General features: G+C 39.4%; 1 protein-coding gene across 1 annotated transcript; it reads left to right on the forward strand.

Moving 5' to 3' along the window:
• Window positions 1–1,079: 1,079 nt before the first annotated feature.
• On the forward strand, window positions 1,080–20,651 carry LOC109996875 (synaptic vesicle membrane protein VAT-1 homolog). The gene is made up of 6 exons (XM_020651203.3): window positions 1,080–1,715; window positions 9,906–10,113; window positions 14,246–14,416; window positions 14,592–14,681; window positions 15,365–15,603; window positions 17,414–20,651. The coding sequence occupies exons 1-6, from the start codon at window positions 1,329–1,331 to the stop codon at window positions 17,606–17,608; spliced, it is 1,290 nt and encodes a 429-aa protein (XP_020506859.2). The 5' UTR covers window positions 1,080–1,328; the 3' UTR covers window positions 17,609–20,651.
• The last annotated feature ends 28 nt before the right edge of the window (window positions 20,652–20,679 follow it).

A 20,679-nucleotide genomic window follows, 5' to 3' on the forward strand; every position in this document is an offset into this window, starting at 1 on the left:
ATGACTTTTGAGTTGAAGGTGAGGGGGCTGAAAGGTAGCTGTGTGTCTTTTCTCCAGCTGTTCTTTAAAATAATCCCAATTCATCCTCTCAGTACTCCGGTATCCGGATTTTCTATTCTCCGCGTTTCTCTGACTCACATTTGACCAACAACACGGATCGGTCACTTTTCCAGCTGCGTCAAGTCAGACGAAAACAAAAAGAAAAACACCCGAAGATACCGGATTTGGTGTGTAAGTAAAATACTTTTTTTTTTAAATTTTAAAATCAAACCATTGCTTAATGCCAGAATCCCATCCACAAAACATATTGATAACAAACAGGATGATAATTTATTATAGCCCATCAAACTAAGTGATATTGTAATGAGTGTCATTTAAATCAATAGTATCAGGGTTAGCCTATTCGAGGGCTGATTCTGAATTAAGTCTGTTTGTCACAGAAACATTGCTCTCATATTTAGACAAACATTGAGGTGTAAAATGTTTTTTTTTTTTTTTTTAGATTTCTGTTGATATGTTTGAGGTGCAAATCAATTCATGATAGTATTGTTTGTAATTTGATTGGTTAAGAAACATAAAACCTTATGAAAGAAAGTCATTTAAGTTTGCATTTGCATTGTTTTAGTCTATAGTCATGAGCATCATCATTTTTATCAAATAGTCTACCTACCCTTCTTCCCTGTCTTCCCTGTGAAAATACATACAGTCTAAACTAGAGTCAAAATATTTTACATCAATATTTATCAATATTTAATAGTTTATATGTCCCCCATGTTTTAAACAGATTTGACCTTTTTAATGTAAGTTCTTGCGTGTATGCTTTTATTCCAAAATTGTAGCACTTTGAGATTTGGTTCAAATTCAAAGTGCGTTACAATAAATTGAATTATTATTATTATCAAGTCTCCTTTTCTTTTGTTTAATTCTATTATCTTTCTGTTTTTGTTTGCCTTTTGTTTTTGTTTTGTTTTTTTAAACTATTTTTGATCATTTATTTATTTTGAACAACAATTTTTCAAGCCAACTTTTAAGTTGTTTTAATGTGAAAATCCAAACCGGAACAAGCGATCTAGTTGTCAGTGTGTTGACTAATGTCACTTGTTGATCGCGGCGCGCTCACAGGAAACAAACCACGAAACATTAATCTCATTTTTCACCACAGACACAGACGGTCTTCATTCTTGGGGAACGACTATTTTCTGAGAGTTTAACGGGACTGTTTCACTTTGTTTCGGAGAATAAACGCCCACAAAGACCGAACTGTTGATCTGAAAACCTTTCTGGGGGAAAAAAAAAAAAAAAAAAAAAAATCATCACAAGTGTTGATCATGTCTGGTGAAGAGGCTCCAACTCAACAGCTTCAACCTGAGCAGGAGAAGAAGCCCGATGAGCCCCCGCCGGCTGCTCCGGAGCCCCCGCTGGAGTCCGAGGGAAGCCCCGCAGCTGCAGCAGAGGAGAAGGAGCTCCCCTGCCGGGCTCTGGTCCTGACCGGCTACGGCGGCTATGATAAAGTGAAGATGCAGGTGAAGGCGCTGAGCCCATCACAGCTGAAGGCGGGAGAGGTCCTGCTTCGGGTCAAAGCTTGCGGGCTGAACTTTGCCGAGCTCCTGGGCAGACAGGGGCTATACGAGCTGCTGCCGGCCCCGCCCGTTACGATGGGGATGGAGGGCTGCGGGGTCATCGAGGCGTGCGGGGAGGACGTGAAGGACAGGAAAGTGAGTACAGGCCTTCTGAGTGCACCCACACCCACACCATGTCACTGAGCACCGAAGCTTTATCGCTTTCAAAAAGTCAAAACATTCTAAAAACTAGAGCAGAAATGGGGAACGACAGCCAAGAGGTTAACTTGACTGATTAATTGGGGAATACAGTTTTAGCCTATAGGCTAAGGTACGCTCATCATGTCTCTACAGGGCCATAAACATAACCCCTAACCCATGTGTCATTTTAAACCACAAACATTGGACTAGTTATCCAGACAGTGAGCATTTTGAATGGCTGTTTTATTTCCCTTATAAGACAATGGAAACTCTATTTTTATTTTTTTAAGTGTCAGTATGAGAATTATGGCTGGAAAATAATGCTGACCCAGTTTACAATGTTTAGTTTACAACTTGTTTGCAAATGGAGAAAATTTCAGTCCAATTTCCTTAAGTCAAAGTTGGTATCTTCATTTTTCTTTTCTTGCCAGGACATCAAATATCCAATACAGAAATGCAGAAAATCCTCCAATCAAGAGGCTGAAACACTAACATTGGCCACCACAACCTGACCACCGACTGTTTTAATATCAATAGTTCAATATCAGTGTTTCAGAATTATAGTGTGTTAATGTTTCAGGTCTATATAGGACTATTTCTTTCCTACGATGGAATTTTCTGTGTTGAAACTTCTCCGCACAATATGCTGCTCGATGCAGAATGAAAGAGTAGAAGCCCCTTCACACGTAACCTAGTGACCTATGGTCTTTACATCAGGAAAGAAAAAACAGCGTTCTGCTTTACAGAGTGTCCTTGAAGTGTTTTTACATGTTTCTTCTGTGCAGAGGAAGCACATTTACCCGATCTGTGATAAGAGCTTTTGAAGGGCGACTTTTATGGCTTTCTCATTTATCAAATACAGAATATTTAGAAGGTAAAACCCAAACATTGACAGGCTAAAGTTTCTTTTATTTAATGCTTTTCTCTGGTGTTGAAGAGCATAGAAACCAACGCTGCAGATACTTGCAGCTTTCAGGCCACTTCTTCCCTGAAGTAAAAAAAACACTTTTTTTTCGTCTGAGATACTGCAGAGCTGATCCCAGAGAACAGGCCAAATCCTCCACCTGTTACCTACATAGTGTTTATTTATAAAGCCACATATTGGAGATAAAAGAAGTGACTCACTGCAAGCTACCTCTCTGACTTCAAGAGAAAACTTCAAACAGCAGCGTGTTTTTACATCGTCAGAGAGTCTCTTACATTTTTCTTGCAGTCATGCTCGTGTAAGGAAAAGAAAAAAAATCCCAAGTCACTAAGACAAAACTTAGAAAACTTGTACTGTTTGTAAACCTTTTTTCAAAATCTTCATTTTGGTTCAGGAATGTCCTTGACAATGTTTTTTTATTTATTTATTTTTTTTAGCCAAATTAATCATTCAGGGAGCTTTGCAGAGTGAACCACTATGCGTCCTACTGTAGCTGTCTTGTGCTGCCTCTCGTGCGTCACACAGAGCTAAACATTTAATGAACCGTTCTCTGAAAATCTGCATGAAAGATAGTCTGTCTGCTTCACTCTTGAACATTATGACATTACACCCTTATGGCTTCACAAAGACGGCAGATATTGCATATCCTATCAGTAATGATGGTTAGTATTGATGTTGATTTCATACATTCTCATATAAAGTGAAAACATTTTTTTTTACAGTTTGTGTTCAAAGGGAAAACACACAGTGGTGCAGTGGTTAGTGCGGTTGCCTTTAAGCGAGTCGGCTCCTGGTTCTCATCCCCTTCAGACGGGAGCCTCTCTGTGTGGAGTTTGCATGTTCTCCCCCGTGCATGCGTGGTTTCTCTCCGGGGAACTCCAGCTTCCTCCCACAGTCCAAAGACATGCTCATTTAGGTTAATTGGTGACTCTAAATTGCCCGTGGATGTGAGTGTGGCTGGTTGTCTGTCTTTATATGCCAGCCCTGTGATTGACTGCCCCCCCCCCCCAGGACCCTGAATGTGAAAAGCGGTATAGATAGTGGATGGACATCGGTCTCTCATATAGCTACGTAGACTGGAAGTGAGGTTGCAGCTTGAGCATCGGGATAAGCATATTTTTTTTAGCATGCAACAGGTCAAATGTTTTTAAATCCAGATTATTGGAATTATAAAAAAAAATAAAAAAAAAATACTGGTTTTCTTGGTTTTCCCTGAGTTTATTATGATGCCCGTCTCTCAGAGTGGGATTTACAGTCAATGCGTGAGAGGTGAAAACTGGGGCATCGCACACCTCATTCAGTTGTTGAAACATGTTAGAATGAAAAAAAAAGGTTTTATCTTGAGTTGTTTTTCCCATCTTCAACCTTTCTGAGCATAAACTTGACCATATTAAGCACTTACGTGAGTATGTCTGCAAGTTACTGTTGTTTTCGTCAATGAGTCTGTTCCGAATCTATACAAACTATTCTTCAAAACGGGTCGCTCACATTCTCAGGCGGGGTTTGTATTTTTCTCCTGATACACTTTTCAAGAGTTTGTTTGTTAAATTGTTGAACTCATTCGTGCGCTCAGAAAAGGAACAAAGACAATCCGTCATCGTTAGCAGTTTGTCAGCCTGTAAAAACCGATGTCTGTCGCGAGGTAATCAATCTGATGAACCAATCACGTCTCCCTGTTTGTACTCCGACACCTGGCGTGCGTGTCACAGAGTTTATACTGTGAGTTTACTCCCTGCTGAATGAGACGTGAGGCGACGTAGCTTCTACACAAAGCTAGTGATGAGCTCAAGTCCACTTCTGGAGAAACGGTGTTCATGCATGTACGTGAAAGGGGGCGTGGCTTTTGAGGGAGCACAGAGGGGAGGGGATGGATGTTGACGGAGCACTGAGGGAAGACTACTTTCAAAGTTACGCTAATTTTTTTAAATGACCAACCCTGCCTTCAAAGTGACGTCTTCATTTGCTTGTCCAATCGAGAGCCAAACACCAAAAACTCTTTGTTTACTGTCATGAATAATGAAGACAAGTAGCAAATTCTTGAATTAAAACATCAGAAACACGTTTTACATTTCATCTTAAAAATGACTCAAATAATCAATAGATCATCTAAACAGTTGGCAATTGATTCTCTTTCTTTCGATCAGACACGATAAACAAACTGAGCTGTGCTGTGAGCCAGCCTTTTGAAGTGCTGGAAACTTTTCTTTATTGTCAACCTTGGAGATACTTTGGAGTCAGACTTGCATTTTTCTTGGCTCCTACATGTGTGTGTTGCTGAAGCCCCTCCCCGTGCCTCTGTGTCAGCATGGAATTTCTTCCACCTCCTCTTACTACAGTCCTTTCCCACCCTCTTCTCATTCCTAACTCCCATCCTTGTCTCTGTTTTGGAAAAGAAAGAATCCCTTTTTTTTTTTTTTTTTTTGGAAAGGAAACGACTAAAACTTAGGACACCACAAAACCCCCAACTGCAGCAGCACAGAAACCAGATGTATGAAGTCAAGAGTTCCAATAAGCTAAAACGCAATGGATGTATCATGTAGAGGCTCTGAAAGGTACAAGGGGGAAGATATTCATGCTTACAATCAAGACATTTGGTGAGGTTAGAGTAAGAAGATTCTGGGTGGGACTGCGTTTGGGGACGCACAGAGGAGCAGATAGTAACACAAAGGAGAAGCTGAAGTGTTTTCAGAGAGAGGCTGAGGCTTGGCAGCAGCAGCAGCAGCAGCAGCAGTGCCTTTTCTCCAGACGAGGACAGGAGGGTGTGGCTCCGCAGCAGACGGAGCAGATGTGTGATGTAGGATCCCATTACAGCGCCTCATCCCTTCATGATTCAACAAGCGGCGTTACATTTTCACAGAGGTTTCCAAACACGGTGCCTCGACTGTCAGAGTTGATGAAATCGCAGCTTGATTGATCATTTTGGAAGATGGGACCCGTTTAGTTTCCGGGCCGACTGATTTGAAATAAACAACAACACCATCTGTTCTGCAATTCAGATAATTTCATCAGCCTAATGTGCTGTGATAACAGATGTGGAGCGATGTGTGAACTTAATTAATGTTTTTACAATTGGACTGTTTTGAATTAACTTTGTTCAGTCCATTCACGCAACACCTGCACTTAAATACAATTCAGGTCCTTTTACTTGACATGAATATTTCCACATTCTGCTATTTCATACATAAATTCCAACAGAATTAAAGGGGAAATATTCCACTTTTAACTCCCTACTTTAACGACAGCTGTAGCTGTGATTGACCTGAAACACAGTATGAAACACTTAGAATACGAATGACACATTGCAGCTGATTAAACCAGCTTCTACTTTTTTTCTAAATATTATTTTGGGGTTTTCATACCCTTATGGAGAGGACAAAGTAGTGGATAGATTCAGAAACAGGGATAAGAGAGTGGGGCATGACGTGAAGCAGGACTTGAACCTCTGTACATTGGACACACCATTTAACCACTGAGCTATTCTGATGCCCCAACCAGCTTGTATTTTTAAACATGCAAAAAAAAAAAAAAAAAATTGCACACAGAAGGTTTCCATACCATATTTTAGGGAAATATATGAGAAAATATTGAGGATTTTCCTGATTGGTTCAATTTGAGTTATTGTTTGAGGCCATGTTAGGTACTTTTTTCCTACACACACAAAGCAGTGAAGAAACCAGCAGAAATTTGGAGAAAAAAAAAAACTTTATTCTTTCAGCTGTTGCTTTAGATTGTTTTACGACTCTCATATTTATTGCATAGTAAGCCTTTGCAGGGGCTAGCCTGTTTTTGTCAATGAAGCCAGATCGATGCATCGTTTGTGCTGGTTTAATATTCTTTTACAGAACAAAACATGCAGAAAACATAACTTTTTTCTGAGAGGGGTTCATAAATGTTGTCTTCTTGTAGTCTGTGTAGGTGACAAATCCAACTCCAACATAAAACACGGTACTCTCAGCCCTGACCTCAGCACATTTTGGAAAGCATTACGGTCGATCAGATGCTCGTCTGCACAAGAAATTGTTGACGCTGTGTAACAACTCAAACAGCCTCCTGACTACATTTTCAAAGTTGTAAAAAAGAAAAATCACAAAATTGGCCAGAATATTGGTAATCTGTGAATATATCTATTTAAAAAAATCCCATATCTATCTTCTGGTTCTAATATTAGGAAACTCAGCCTCACTACAATTAAAGAAGTTTAAGCCAGCTCCACCTGGCTCTACCTTTAGCCTTGGTTCTTGTAGTTCCAGTTAAACAAACACAGCAACATTCTCTCTCTTCATCTATGTTATGAGACGTGTTTGTTTTACTGCTATAATTAAACCTGTGAATGAAAGAGGCAGCGTGCACTGAAATGTGTCACAGTGTGTTTATGTTCATGTCATTATAACTTCATCTGCTGATGTCAACAGTCAAGGGAACTGTGCTGTCTGATGGCTCATGGGTTGTCAGCATGCGGTCACACATGCAATGAAAATCTGTAGACATTTTCAGGAGTTTTGTGCATGTGTGAATACAGCAAAAGTGACACAGTCAAATCAACAGCAAGTTTCCATTCGAAAACATCCCCCTGCTGTTGTGCTTACAAACATCTCTTCAGTTACCTCAGTTCATGTCAGCTGTCCAAGAACTGAGCTCAGCCTTTTGTAAACTGACAATTGTGCATTTTTGTGTGTTCCTGCAGTTTTTTGTTTTTTTTTAAGTGTTTCATAAGAGCAAGAGTTGAGACATTTTATCACCATTAAGACAAATCAATACAGAAGGGAAGTAAAAGCATACAACATGGAGCTGTAATGATATATGTGTACAAACAGATATGTAAAACATGTTTGTCTGTGCCTGTGTTTGTGTGTCATCAGTCTATTGTCATGGGTTTGTGTGTATCAGGAAGGAGGCGTGGCTCCTGAATCTGTTTATACAGGAAGCAGGGCTGCACTATCAAGCCTCTATCCTGTACTCTTCTCTATTTTAGTGAAGGTTCACAGCACCAATGATACTTTTATCACTACAAATTTCAGTGTGAAAAGGCAGCACACAATGTGTGTGTCATGATTTGGTCTTATTTAGTTTCGTATTTCAGTATTTAGGTTTCCATGTTTTCATTTCTCCTGTTTATCTTAGTGTTGCTTGTTTCCCTTGTGTGTTTTTGTCCTAATGTTTCATAGTTCAGTCTTTAGTGTTTCGAGTGTTATTTTGTAACTTCGTACCCTAGTGTTTCTTTTTGTTCGAGTGTGTTTTTGTTACATTCTTGAGTTCTCTGTGTATCTTAGTGTTTCTTGATTTATGTTGTAGTTCTAGTCTCCAGTGTTTCTTGTCTTGTGTTTATTCCTGCCTCTGTGTGTTTTCCCTCCAGTGTTGATTGCCCTCATTGTCTTCACCTGTGTTGTTAGTCTCACCTGTGTCTGATTACCCCTGTGTCTATTTAGTCTCTGTGTTTCTTCCCCTCTGGGTCAGTTCATTGTTGTTATTATGTTGTTTGTTGGTATATGTCAGTTTTTGCTCATGCTCCTGTGTGACTCCCTGTTTTTGATCCATGTGTGTTTTTGTTGAACTTTTGGAAGTAAGTTTCTGTTTGCCTTTGGCCTTTTTGTTTATCAAATATATTTAGCTAATTCTGCACGAGGGTCCAGTTCCTTGTTTTTCCCCTGAATGTGACAGTGTGAACAACGTGTCCCATAAGCCGCCTATACATGTGCTGATAGTAACATGGAGTGGTCAGGCTCTTGCAGCAGGTTTTCAGTCATCTTAACATGCTCTGAATTGGTCATGACTAAAATATAAAAAAGAGAATTGAGTGATGATGTAAATTGTTGTTTTTAGCTGTTGAAGATGCTTTAAGAAATAAATCAGCAGACAAGCCGAATTGACAGTATTTCAGGAAATTATTTCTAGTTTGAATTAACAATAAATCATGGATTACTCAAGTGCAACTATTTGATAGTTTATATAGCCTACTTAAAGCTACTGTGAGGAGTTTTTATCTACTGATGAACCTACTAAGGCAAAGGACACGACCACCAGCACGAAGATGAATGATTTCTATGTAGTTATTTATAAATGTCTGAAAGTGCTGTCAGGGGCTCAGAAGAAGAGATAAACAGCGCAAATAACCTTCGACTGTATGTGTTTGCCATAGCAACGAGTATCGATGAGCGATACTTCTAACTGCTATTTGTTAAGTGAAAAAAAACAGTTAAACATATGTACAGGGCAAAATCAGAAAATAGATTAGAGGTGCCGCTTTGTCCACAGGGGGCATCGAAGTCAACACAAACAAAAAGTTTCTCACAGGAGCGAATTCTCAAATTCTCAAATTACACAGATACGTCCTGCTACATCACTGTTATAACATGGGTATTTTACTATGACATCACAGTTCATGAAATCAATTCTACAGCAGCTTAAAGGGATACTTCACTTTGCTCTCACTGTTTACCTGTGAACACAGACATAGACATAGAGTCTGTTTTCTGCCAGGAATTTCCAAGATACTAATTCCTTCTGGAAGAAATCTCGGAATGAGTTGTGTAAACAGCCTTATGTGTTGATGTAAACGTGTCTGTAAACCTGACCTTAGTGGGAGTGGCCTGCAGTGCTGTGCATTCTGGGATTTGATGTCTCTCATCCACATGAGCCAAAAAGACACTTTCTGCCTTTTCTCGGCCAAGAAGGCACCAACTTTATTTATTTCACATTTCTACTACATATATGACCCAATGTCAATACAGATTCATGTTTCAACGGGTGAAGTATCCCTTTAATAACAGCAAAGTGACGAGTATTTAACTGAAATTTTACTGCAACATACTGATTCATCACTGTAAATTGATTGAAGTATTTTACTTTGAAATTCTGCTGTTACATGCCTCTATGTTACAGTACAATCACAGGTCAATACAGTAATGCTAAAGCAAAATACTATATTTTACAGTGTATTTTAGCTGCTTGTAAAAAGTTGAATAGAGTGATCCTGCAGCAACATGCTGCCCTGCAGAATGAGACAGAAAATGAGGTATGTGTGTGTATCAAAAGGTCAGAAAATCAAACATTTCAAGAAGCCTCTTTGGGCATTGGGAAATAGGTCTGCTGAAAAAAGGTTGAAGTCATTATTAACTCAATCACAAGTTACAGACAGGATGTGTTTCCGTTTCACAGCCTGGCACACACCACCACAGAAGATCTTCTTAGTAACTTATCTCTCCCTCTCTTTCCTCTCTCAGGTTGGGGATCGGGTCATCACATTAGCCCGCAGTGGCATGTGGCAGGAAGTGGTGATTGTGCCTGCTGACCGCACCTTCCTCATGCCTGAGCAGATGAGCTTTGAGGAAGGCGCTGCTCTGTCTGTGAACTACCTCACTGCCTACATGATGCTGTTTGAGATGGCCAATCTGAGGCCGGGGAAGAGTGTCCTCATCCACATGGCAGCAGGTAAGAACCGCACAGAACAGACATAACAAGTGTTATTCAGCTTCATTCCCCTCAGTTAGGTCCAATAATTAAATGATTTGACTTTTTGACCAAATTAATGAAATTACCATAAACTGGGGAAATCAGTGGAACGTGAAAGAATGAAAATATATATAAGATGTAACAATAATCATTCCTGCAAGTTATGTAAAATCAAACATTTTGATTTTTTTTTTTTTTTTTTTTAGAGTTTTCATTATCTTCATTTTTTTTACACATTAGAGTGCTTTTGGTAAATCATCAGTTTTCTTTAGGTTGAAGTGTCATTTTGTTTTCCCCATAGGTGTATGAACCCATATTCTGCAGAATCAGCGCCAATACGTTCAAAAACATCCCCAGATAAATGAGACTAAAATGATCATGATAAAATAATAAGTTGAAACTTCTTATGAAGCAGCAAGCAACATATTGTCTCATTACAGTGTCCGGTCAAAAACTCAGTGAAAACAAAGTGTTGTCTAATGTTTACATCTATATGACTGTTATAGAAAAGGAATATCAACCTCATGACCTAGTTGAGCTGAATATCAGCAAAATGGTCTACTGATATAGTGTTGTTCTATTCTACATTCAGACACTGACAGGAGAGGCTTCTTAGTGAAGTGCCAATCTGTACTAATAACTGAAGTTGTCAACATGTTTTAATACAATACAGTTCTGTTATTTTAATGATTGGTGGTATTGAAAAGTACGGAAAATAGGTTAAAAAGAAAGAAAAAAAGCAGCACTAGGGGCGCTGGTAGCGTAGTGGTTAGTGCTCGTGCCCCATGTACGGAGGCTATGGTCCTCCAGGCGGGTGGCTCCGGGTTCAGATGCTTTGCCGCATGTCATTCCCCGCTCTTCCCCATTCTCTCTCTCTCTCTCTCTCTCTCTCTCTCTCTCTCTCTCTCTCTCTCTCTCTCTCTCTCTCTCTCTCCCTGATTTCTGACACAATGGTAGAGTATTGACAGGTTCCAACTCCTTAAACATGTTGTGGTCTCCACCCTGGACAGATTTTCTTCCACATGAATGGATTGTGAAATGTAAAAAAAAAAACAACTAATTAAACATCTCTCCTGGTCTCCATGGTAACCTTTGAAGAGTGACACAGCTTGTAACCTCTAGTTCACTAATCACTTCTCTGAATGCAGCTACGTGTCTTTACTGAAAACATATCATCTGAGAGACTGTGTGTGTGTGTGTGTGTGTGTGTGTGTGTGTGTGTGTGTGTGTCTGTGTCTGTGTGTCTGTGTGTCTGTGTGTCTGTGTCTCACGGGCCCCATAACAGCTTATTCATAAAATGGCACAGGATCATTATCTGTTGGGGTTGCTCTGGCAACACCTGACATTTGAAGAAGAGGCTCCAACATTGTGTGTGTGTGTCTGTGTGTGTGGGGTCCTTGTAGTACCACATCCATCACAGCAGGTTTTTCTAACAGCCTCTTACTGTGACTGATGGGATCCACAGTCCTATCTGTTACATGATTATTTCACATACAGAGATCTCTGTGTTGTTCTTTATGCTCTTCTCTCTGGTTTGAAGTGGGCGGAAGTCGCACACTGACATGCACCAATCAGGATTTAGCATCAACTGAGTCAGAATCTAACAACAGGTGTTTGCTTGTTATGTTTCTATTCATTGATATCTGATCAAACCACACCCACACGGTCCTGATGGCGCACACGAGCTGAGTAGTGTTTAACTCAGTAAACAGTCATTAGAATTATTTCAAATAGTCTTTTTTTTTTTTTTTTACTTCACACGTAACTTTTCATTTTAAAAATAAACACTTGGAAGCTTAAAAGGGCTATAACCATATACAGGCAAAATACCAACAGATTGTCTTCTGCTTATTTCTGATGTTGAGTCATGCTTAAAAGATGCTCCAAAAAACACAGGTGGATGAATCCTCCGAATGTAAAATTTGATCGATAGCGATGCCATTTTCAATTGCCAGAACATCCTGCTGGGTCAGTGATGCAAGAAAAATACTGTAAAAGAAAAACATAAACAGGCTTTAAATCTGGACCTTTGTTTTTGATGTTTGCAATCACATTATCATAAAGAAAAGATCCTCAAGTATTTACCTCAACTATTTCAAGCAGTTACCTTTCTTATGCTTGTAATCATTTACCATTACCTTCAACATCACATTATCATCTACAATCAGTAACTCAGCTGTTAGTGGGATTGTTCAACATATTCATCTTATGACAGCGTTCTGATTTTATCTGAGGATCTTTTTAAAAAGTCTCAGATTGATAAACACTTACTTGTGCCGTGCTGAATTTTATATACAAGCCAACCATGACCAAAATAGACCCGTCACAGATAGATCAACAATGGATGTTTTTCATGAAATGCCGATTTGAAAACTTTTTTTAAGAGAACATTAACTCCATCATCTCGTGGTTTAGCGTAGCAAATGATGCTACGACGCAGTAGTTTACAACTCTCAGCACTATCTGCAGCCACGTGTAGCAGAGAACCACAACCTGGCTTTACATTGACATACCTGTGCAAGAAAGGTGCACATGCCACCTAGGCTTGGTTTACATTGGCCAACATGTTGGTTGAGAACTTGATTTTTCCCACATTAAATCAGTTTAAGTCATTAAAAAACTCAGCTCTGTAAAGCGCCTTCAGACAACAAGTTGTGAAATTAGAACAATCATGAGCATATTATTTTGATCTTTAAATAAAAAGTTACGTCAAATAATTGTGAAAATTCTTGGGCACTAGTGGCCCACTCGTTAATATGCGGGCCCCATGTATAGAGGCTACAGTCCTCAAAGCGGGCATCCCGCGTTCAAATCCGACCTGTGGCTCCTGCATGTCATCCCTGACTCTATCCACTGTCCTGTCTCTCCAAAAAAAAATCCAAAATAAATAATATTAAAAACAAATAACTGTAACATTCAAAAGTAGAAGATACATTTTAAATCGGAAAGAAAAACGAAAGGTCTTTAAAATTCCCACCAACATTGATTTGTCCTGTTTGTTCTTTTAATCCGCTATTTTCAGATGTTTTTTGGAAAAGAGTCAGATTTATTATCGAACATGAAATCCAAACTAAGAAATGTGGGTGCTGCGGTTCCTCTCATAGCTCACTGTTTGTCCACCAGTCTTGGCGGTAAGCACAGAGGTCAGTTTCTGTCTGCGTTCAGCATCACAGTCGAGTGCTCTTCTGCATCCTCGCTCTCAAAGGCCGTGTTTCAGAGCTGAGTGGGCGGGCGCTGTCAGCTGACCTGTATGAATCAGCGTCATGAGGCCGGGGTGAAGACGAGGGCAGGGGGGATTACTGGTGAGGCTGCACACACAGGCAGCCATCGTTGTGAAAGACCTCTCACTGCTTCAACAGAACCAGAGCGAAAAACACGAGAAATGACAATCCGCTTTATCAGCTGTTTATTCTCCTCTGTTGTAAGGTTTCGCCCTCGCTAAGATCACATGAGCAACCTCTGCAGAACTGAGTGTAATGCTTCTGAATGGGATCCCACTGATGTTCAGGTTTTATCTACCGTACATGAGTAACCTTTACTTGTTTTCCTGGGGTCTTTGTTCGGATCAAAGCTTGTTAAATCATCAAATTCTGATTCTTTTATCACTTATTCTATGTATTTTGTATCTGTATGCATGGGATATGAGTAAAATAAATAAGAAATTGTATGGCCACATCTTCCCACTCAAAAGATTTTCTATTACATCCCGTTATTTACATATTCCTTAAAATAAACAGGACAATAATATAGTATGTAAGTTGGTATATGGTTGAATATAGTAGAATGTGCATGCATTGAAACGAGTCTAATGACTGAGGGGGTGAAAAGGTTGTTTGATCACAAACCACAGCTGCTTAACATCACATTTCAATATAAGGAGGAGACGTTTAAATACCAAGTTACCAAAAAAATAATTAGAATCAGTCTGAATCATCCTCTAAGAGACAATGTCTGACATATAAACCTGCTTTATGACAGAAGTTAAAACCCTTATTAACAGATAACAGCATTTAAAAATGTATTTATAAACTCCTGAGTCATCCAGGAGGTAGCTTTATTCTCTGCACTTAAAGTCATTTGCTGTTTGATGATTTCATTTGAACATCTGTAGGTGGCGTTGGTGTCGCTGTGACCCAGCTGTGTAGGACTGTGCAGGATGTGACTGTCTTTGGTACAGCTTCAGCCTCCAAACACGAGACCATTTCTCAGGGCGGGGTGACTCACCCCATCGACTACCGCACCAAAGACTACGTTGAAGAGATTCGCAAAATCAGCCCAAAGGGTGAGAAAAAAAAAAAAAAACATGCAAATCCGTCCCTTTCTTGCCCTGCCATGGAATTTCATTGAACTTTTAATTCCAATAATTATGAACTGTTTGTACGTTGTTTTTTGACACACAGGAAATAAAATGTATCTTTCTTTACTTTCTGGACCATTCTCTCCTTTTTTGTGTGCAGGAGTGGACATCGTTCTCGACCCACTTGGTGGTTCAGACACCCAGAAAGGTTTTAGCCTGTTGAAACCTTTGGGTTCACTTATAGTTTTTGGTAAGATATTTTCAAAAATTACAAAAAACACGTGTTTAATCTGTATATTCAATTACAGAAGAGCAGGGAAAAGACCGCCCTCATTGCTTAATCACAAAGACTCCAGCGTTAATTCATCATGAGCACAGCACTGAGCAAGATGTAGCAAAGCTACAGTGGAGAGAAAAAACTTAATTTTAACAGGCAGAAATGTTGGGCAAATCGAGCCATCTGCCGAAACTGTGCTGGGCTCCATAGCAAGAGGCGATTCCAAGAAGCCTACAAAGAGCTCAGGAGCTCCCAGGAAAATATGTGGTTCATAACTTACATAGTACATCAAGATTTACAGAGAGTGACATGCAGTAATATGATGTGAATGCACAGAGAGAGAGAGAGGGAGAGAGAGAGGAGCTCGAGGTGTCAGTTCCCCCAGCAGTCTAAGCCTATAGCAGCATAAGTAGAAGCTGGTCCATACCTGCGCAAGGCCTCACTATAAGGTTTATCTAAAAGGAATGTTAGTCAGGAATGTACTTACTGTATACCTAAAACAGTAAATCACAGTCAATCAAAGGGCCAGCTTCAGCTAAGTCTCCTGCTCTAAAGCTGAAAATGAAATGGGACACATCTTATTTAAAGACATTCTCATCTCTAATTCTCAATAAGATCCTCTTTCTTTGTTCCGTTCTATTTGTTTTCACTTTAAGGTGCTGCCAACTGTGTGACCGGCCAGAAGAAGAACCTTTTGGCCATGGCTAAAACCTGGTACCATCAGCTCTCGCTCTCTGCGCTGAAGCTGATGCAGGTCAACAAGGCAGTCGGCGGCTTCCACCTGGGCTACATCCCTGATGAGGAGCTCATCAGCAGGACCATGGTGACGCTGCTGGAGCTCTACAAGCAGGGGAAGATCAAACCCCGTATTGACTCCTGCTATCACTTTGAGGAGGTTTGTTTGATCAAGTTTCAGACAAATATTAAAACATTACTATATTTTTGATAGCCCCTTCAAAATTCAATCCTGATAAAAACACAAAACTGCGGTTGCTTTGCTGCACACGGCTCTTTCTTGTTTTGAGTTTTACAAGAAGATTGAAAACATTGTCACTCATCGCGTGATTTAAACGTCATCACCCCCTCCTCGAAAGTGAATTTTCCAGAATATTTCCTGTTGCATTCACACATCTGCTCACGCTGGCTTCACTAAATCATACGACTAGGGGGCAACTGGTCAATCGTCATGAATGCACTAGAGCAGCGTCATATTGTCGTCTCCTTGCCAAAATGTTAGTTCTCACTCTTTTCATGATACAGCAGATATAACTGACACTTTACGGTCAGACTCTGCTGTGCCCACCATATTTGATATCTTGGAAACATTATGACAAATCATCCTTTTTACATCTGTAAGGACATCTGTCAACTTTTGAAAATTTAAGGGCCAGGCACTCCTGAATCATTTTGTGGAAACTTTCTGGAGGGCAAATAGAAAAACAACTTTGCAGCTGTGATACTTAAGATTCCACCAAAGTCTTTGTTGTTCTGCTTTATTCTGACAAAGACACAAATGTCTGAAAGTCATTACTTTGAAAAAAAAACTATTGGGCCCCCTTGTAGGAAAAGTCATTATTACACCTTACAGCCACAATTTTATACCTACAGCAGATGAGCAAACCTACAACCCCTCATCACATGGGTGGTACTTAAGGGCCGTTGCCAGGTAGCAGTCCCAATTGTGTCCGTGGCACCAACTACTAATCTTGGTTGCGAGTTTCTCTGGAAGGACTGTGATACAAGACGACCCTGATTCTGTGTTTGAAAACAGGAAAGAGAGAAAACCAGAGGCAGGAAATAATAGGAAGTGCAGATGACAAATGACAGATACAAGTTGAAGATTGCCATCGCTTCCTTTTTTTTTTTTTGAACCATTGTAACATATTGTCAGCACTCAACATATTTTGAACACCACACTAATATGTGTGTTTGAAAAAGGCTGAGATGTGAAAATGATAATCAGTCTAATGATGACCTAAAGAAGCTGCTCTTGTTCTCAGCCCATAACCCTTGTCTCTTGTATAAACAATGGAGGAAACGATTACCGGTAAGTTCACTCATGAAGATGTAATTCTTCGGGATGAATCCACAGCTGTCACCTGAGCACTTCCTTCTTCTCTACCGAGCATTTTCGCCTCTTTCAGCTCATTGTTTTGCTTTTATGACCCTCCAGTTAACTCATATTGGTCCCCTGTGTTTCCTCTGCAGCTGTTTCGTGCACACACAAAACGCTCTGACAAACCAACATACAAAATCAACTCAGCTCCAAACCCCAGTCTTAGAGTTTAAGTAACTAGCTTGTGAACATATGGAGCATTTAGCCGCTAATGAGCCAGATATTGAACATGCAACCAAATCTGAGCTCATGGGGGAATAAATGATAGACGTATTTGCTTCAGAGGCAAAAGAAATCCGACCTCAAATCAGTGTCAAATGTGTGTCCTCTTGATGTGTTTGAAAAGTAACTGTTAGCTTGAAGGCAAGTTTAACTTTTACAAATGTAGATATCAGTTATGTGTTTACCACTTCCTCTCGAATAAACTAGACTGCAGCATCAGATCCCCCCCCTCCCCCCCACAGGGATTTGTGAATCACTGTAGTAAGGAATATTATAAGGATGTAAATAACAGTTGCACATTTTGTTAAGGCAGGAAAGAGACAGACCCTAATGCACACCGTCATTCTGCTCCTCTGTCTTTCCCCAGGTGACCGATGCCATGAAGCGCATGCACGAACGCCAAAACATCGGGAAAGTCATCCTCCTTCCCGAAGCCAAGAAGAAGGAGGAAGAGAAGCCAAAGTCCGACCCCGAGCCGGTAGAAAGTGAGGAAAAAACAGGAGCTGCTGTCAGCGAGCAGAAAGAAGAGGTTGCAGAGGAAGTTCAAGCCGAGAAAGATTGAGTAAGAGTGTTTATTGAATTATGTTTTCAATCACTTCCCTATTATTCAACCGCCAAAAAAAAAAAGAAAAAGAAGGAAATTGCAAGTTGCCATGAATACTTTGAATTTGTCCGTGTTTTGGAAATGTTGATGAAGATTTTGTTGTGGAATATGTCTATAGTGAAAGTGTCGATGTTGGGGATATTGTGTTTGAATTGGCTCATGTATTCTGATTTCAAGTTGCTGTTACAAAAAGGACAAACTGAAGGGATCTGCTTCAAATATATACGTTGATATACGTTATATACGCATGTCTGAAACTTCTAAGAAATGGTCTTATACTTTTATTATGAATAAAAGATAATATATAAAGAAATCAAAAGTGATTCTCCACATCATCATCTCAGGTTAACACACAACTTCTCATTCTCATCCAGTACTCATTGTGACCAACAAACCTGATGCTTCATTAGACTGCAGTAGCTCAGAGGAGAGCTCATATTACGAATTCTACATGTGGTTGGGATATTAGTAAAAAAGACTTCATTCTTTTTTTTCTATATTATGGTCCTTATGTGGAGGTGTTTTAAAAAACACATTTGTTACAGCTCCATCAAACCTTTTTTCCTGTCGGTTGAGGCCATGATCAATGGAGCCCGTTTGTTTTGCACCCAAAAGCAAATGTTGATTTGGCCCCTTAGCTTTGAAAGAACCACCATGAGTAGTATTCCCAACTACTCATTCTGGCATAAGTAGGCTGCGCTTTGTCAACTTTTTATGAGAATATAACTCGCTAATTTTTACGTTGTTAGACATTTTTGTTCTTTTGTTTTGTCTTAGAAAAATCTTATTATTTCACAGTTTTTCTCTTCTTCATTTGAATTATTTTATGTTCTTAGTGAGTAAAATAAGCAGAAAGATGCTTTCAAGAAGAAATTAGTGTCAGAGTTGATTGATCAGCCCTTTTTCAGTGCCCATGAAATACATCAGAAAAAGATTGGTGTGAAATCATTTTACTGAACTGAAATCAAACTTAAAAAAGTTGTTTTTAAATAGGCGTCATATCTGAAAACGGGAAAAGTCATTTAAGTGTAACAAGAATATTTTACTGAGCTTTGGTAAATGTATTCACATTAACCTACACCTGTGTTATCAGCTAGAATTAGTGTCGGGCTTGTTATTGTAGCTAATGATCATTTAGTGGAGTCTAGCTCCAAACATTATGATGCACTACTTAAATTGAAGTGTACTATAGTGGCGTATGTTTTCCCTTCCTTTCCTCTTCAATGAATGTTGTCAGAAAAGAATCTCTCTATGGAGAGCACAGGTCAGTATTTACCCTAGTTAGTGTTTTTTTCTTGCGTTTCGTGCCAAACGTAAAGCCAACTCACACCGCTGCCGTAAAGCAAACTGTGAATAACAATTAGCGGGACTTCCCGGCCTTGGCAAACCCTCGAGGGTTTCCTTTCCAAACAATGTCGTGCTGAACTCAAGGTAAAACAGTTTGGCAGCCTTGATTTGAATGAGTCCTGTGATTTAGCTGCTTTTTTAATTGCCTTTTCAAAATCAAAGGGATTCCTTCCATGTTTTATTGTTTACAGAACAGCCGTATGTGTTACTTTGTTATTCCTCTTATATAGACGACACATAGAGGTTAAAGAGTTATGAAGGAAGGTGCTTTGCTATATGCACTTTGTATGTCCGTGCTCTATATCTCTTCATTTAGCTTTTACGGCTACACTGAAGCTTTTACAGTATGATGATCGATTTCAGCTTCAGTCTTTAAGTTTGAATTATTCACTTTTCTTCACGTTTATGTTTTATTTTCGATGTGTGGTCTTAAAAAGTGGAGTTTGGGCTCTGATGTTTAATCCAGCTGTGGGTGTAATTCAATGCTGTGAAGCAGAAGATGCTACTGAAGCACAACAGAGAGAGCATTCCCCTCCGTCCCCCTCCGCAGCGACTCCTCACATTCCTCTCCTCCTCACTCTCACCCCTGCTCTCTGTCTCTCTCTGAGCCTTCCTCTCCATCCAGCATGCTCTGTTTTTCATTTTTATCTCAGCACTTGTAACAACACATTACAGATAATGCTTTACATTATTTACATTGACGAGTGTTTTCTTTTGTTCTTGTTTTCTTCTTTCTGGCCACTGGGATAAGTGTTGTGAAGTTGGGCCAGGTTTCCATCTGCTGGTGTGAAGTAAGATCTGATGTGGATTTAGAGTGGGGACTGGAGTGGCTCAATTTAACTAATACACAAAATATAACAGAGTAATAACTAACTAGCATATTGAGTTTTTTTTATATGACACAGGCTTTTAAGATTTGATTTTAAAGAGCATTTGGTGAAGATTTAAAATGTAAAGAAAAACATGAAAGCCTGCTAAACATGTTTGTAATGCTTAAATTCCACATTTAACAGGAGATATTTGTAAGAACTACAATTAGCTTTAAAAAAATGTGAGAAAATGTGTCTTGTAACACTTTATAGTTCGACAATTATATTGTGTACATGAGCTGTTACTGTTACTCGTGCAGTGAGGGACATCTAGTGGTCAATGAAACAATGTGCCTTTAAGATGAGTCATTAAAACACTCACCATAATGTTGCCTATAGAGGAACATATTCTTAGCCTGCTGTTTAAAAATACATTTCCAGCTAAAATCACGGTCTTCTAATCACCTCTGATCCTCCTCAGTTCCAAAAATGTTTTGTAATTCAAAATAAGCCTTCACATATTTTTAAAGGAAGAGTCGGAAGTCTTCGATTTAAAAGACATCTAACAGTTAAAATGACGCTAGCTGCTTTCAGTTGGAACATGCTGAACATGATTCTTTGATGGAAGCTGTGAGTGTCACCGCATCGATGATTGTGTCATAAATTCACTTATATATACACTTTATGCCTTCTGTGTTCATGTGGCACTAACTTGTCTGTATCATTAAAGTGTTATCACTTGTGTTTTTGATTTCTTAATGGATTTTGTAAATGGTTTCTTTGAAACAATATTAACCCCTGATTTTGTGTTTAATCAACATAAATGAATCTAAGAAACAAAGACATTTATAGTGTTCTCTATCAATTTTTCTT

This window comes from Labrus bergylta, chromosome 21, assembly GCF_963930695.1.
Source record: "Labrus bergylta chromosome 21, fLabBer1.1, whole genome shotgun sequence".
NCBI lineage: Eukaryota > Metazoa > Chordata > Actinopteri > Labriformes > Labridae > Labrus > Labrus bergylta.

Bases quoted from the DNA above. Each gene is read 5' to 3' on its own strand.
- LOC109996875 (XM_020651203.3), top strand. From the start codon at position 1,329: ATGTCTGGTGAAGAGGCTCCAACTCAACAGCTTCAACCTGAGCAGGAG. The intron at 14,417-14,591 runs GTGAGAAAAAAA...TTTTGTGTGCAG, and splicing joins TCGCAAAATCAGCCCAAAGG to GAGTGGACATCGTTCTCGAC. The intron at 14,682-15,364 runs GTAAGATATTTT...TTTCACTTTAAG, and splicing joins GGGTTCACTTATAGTTTTTG to GTGCTGCCAACTGTGTGACC.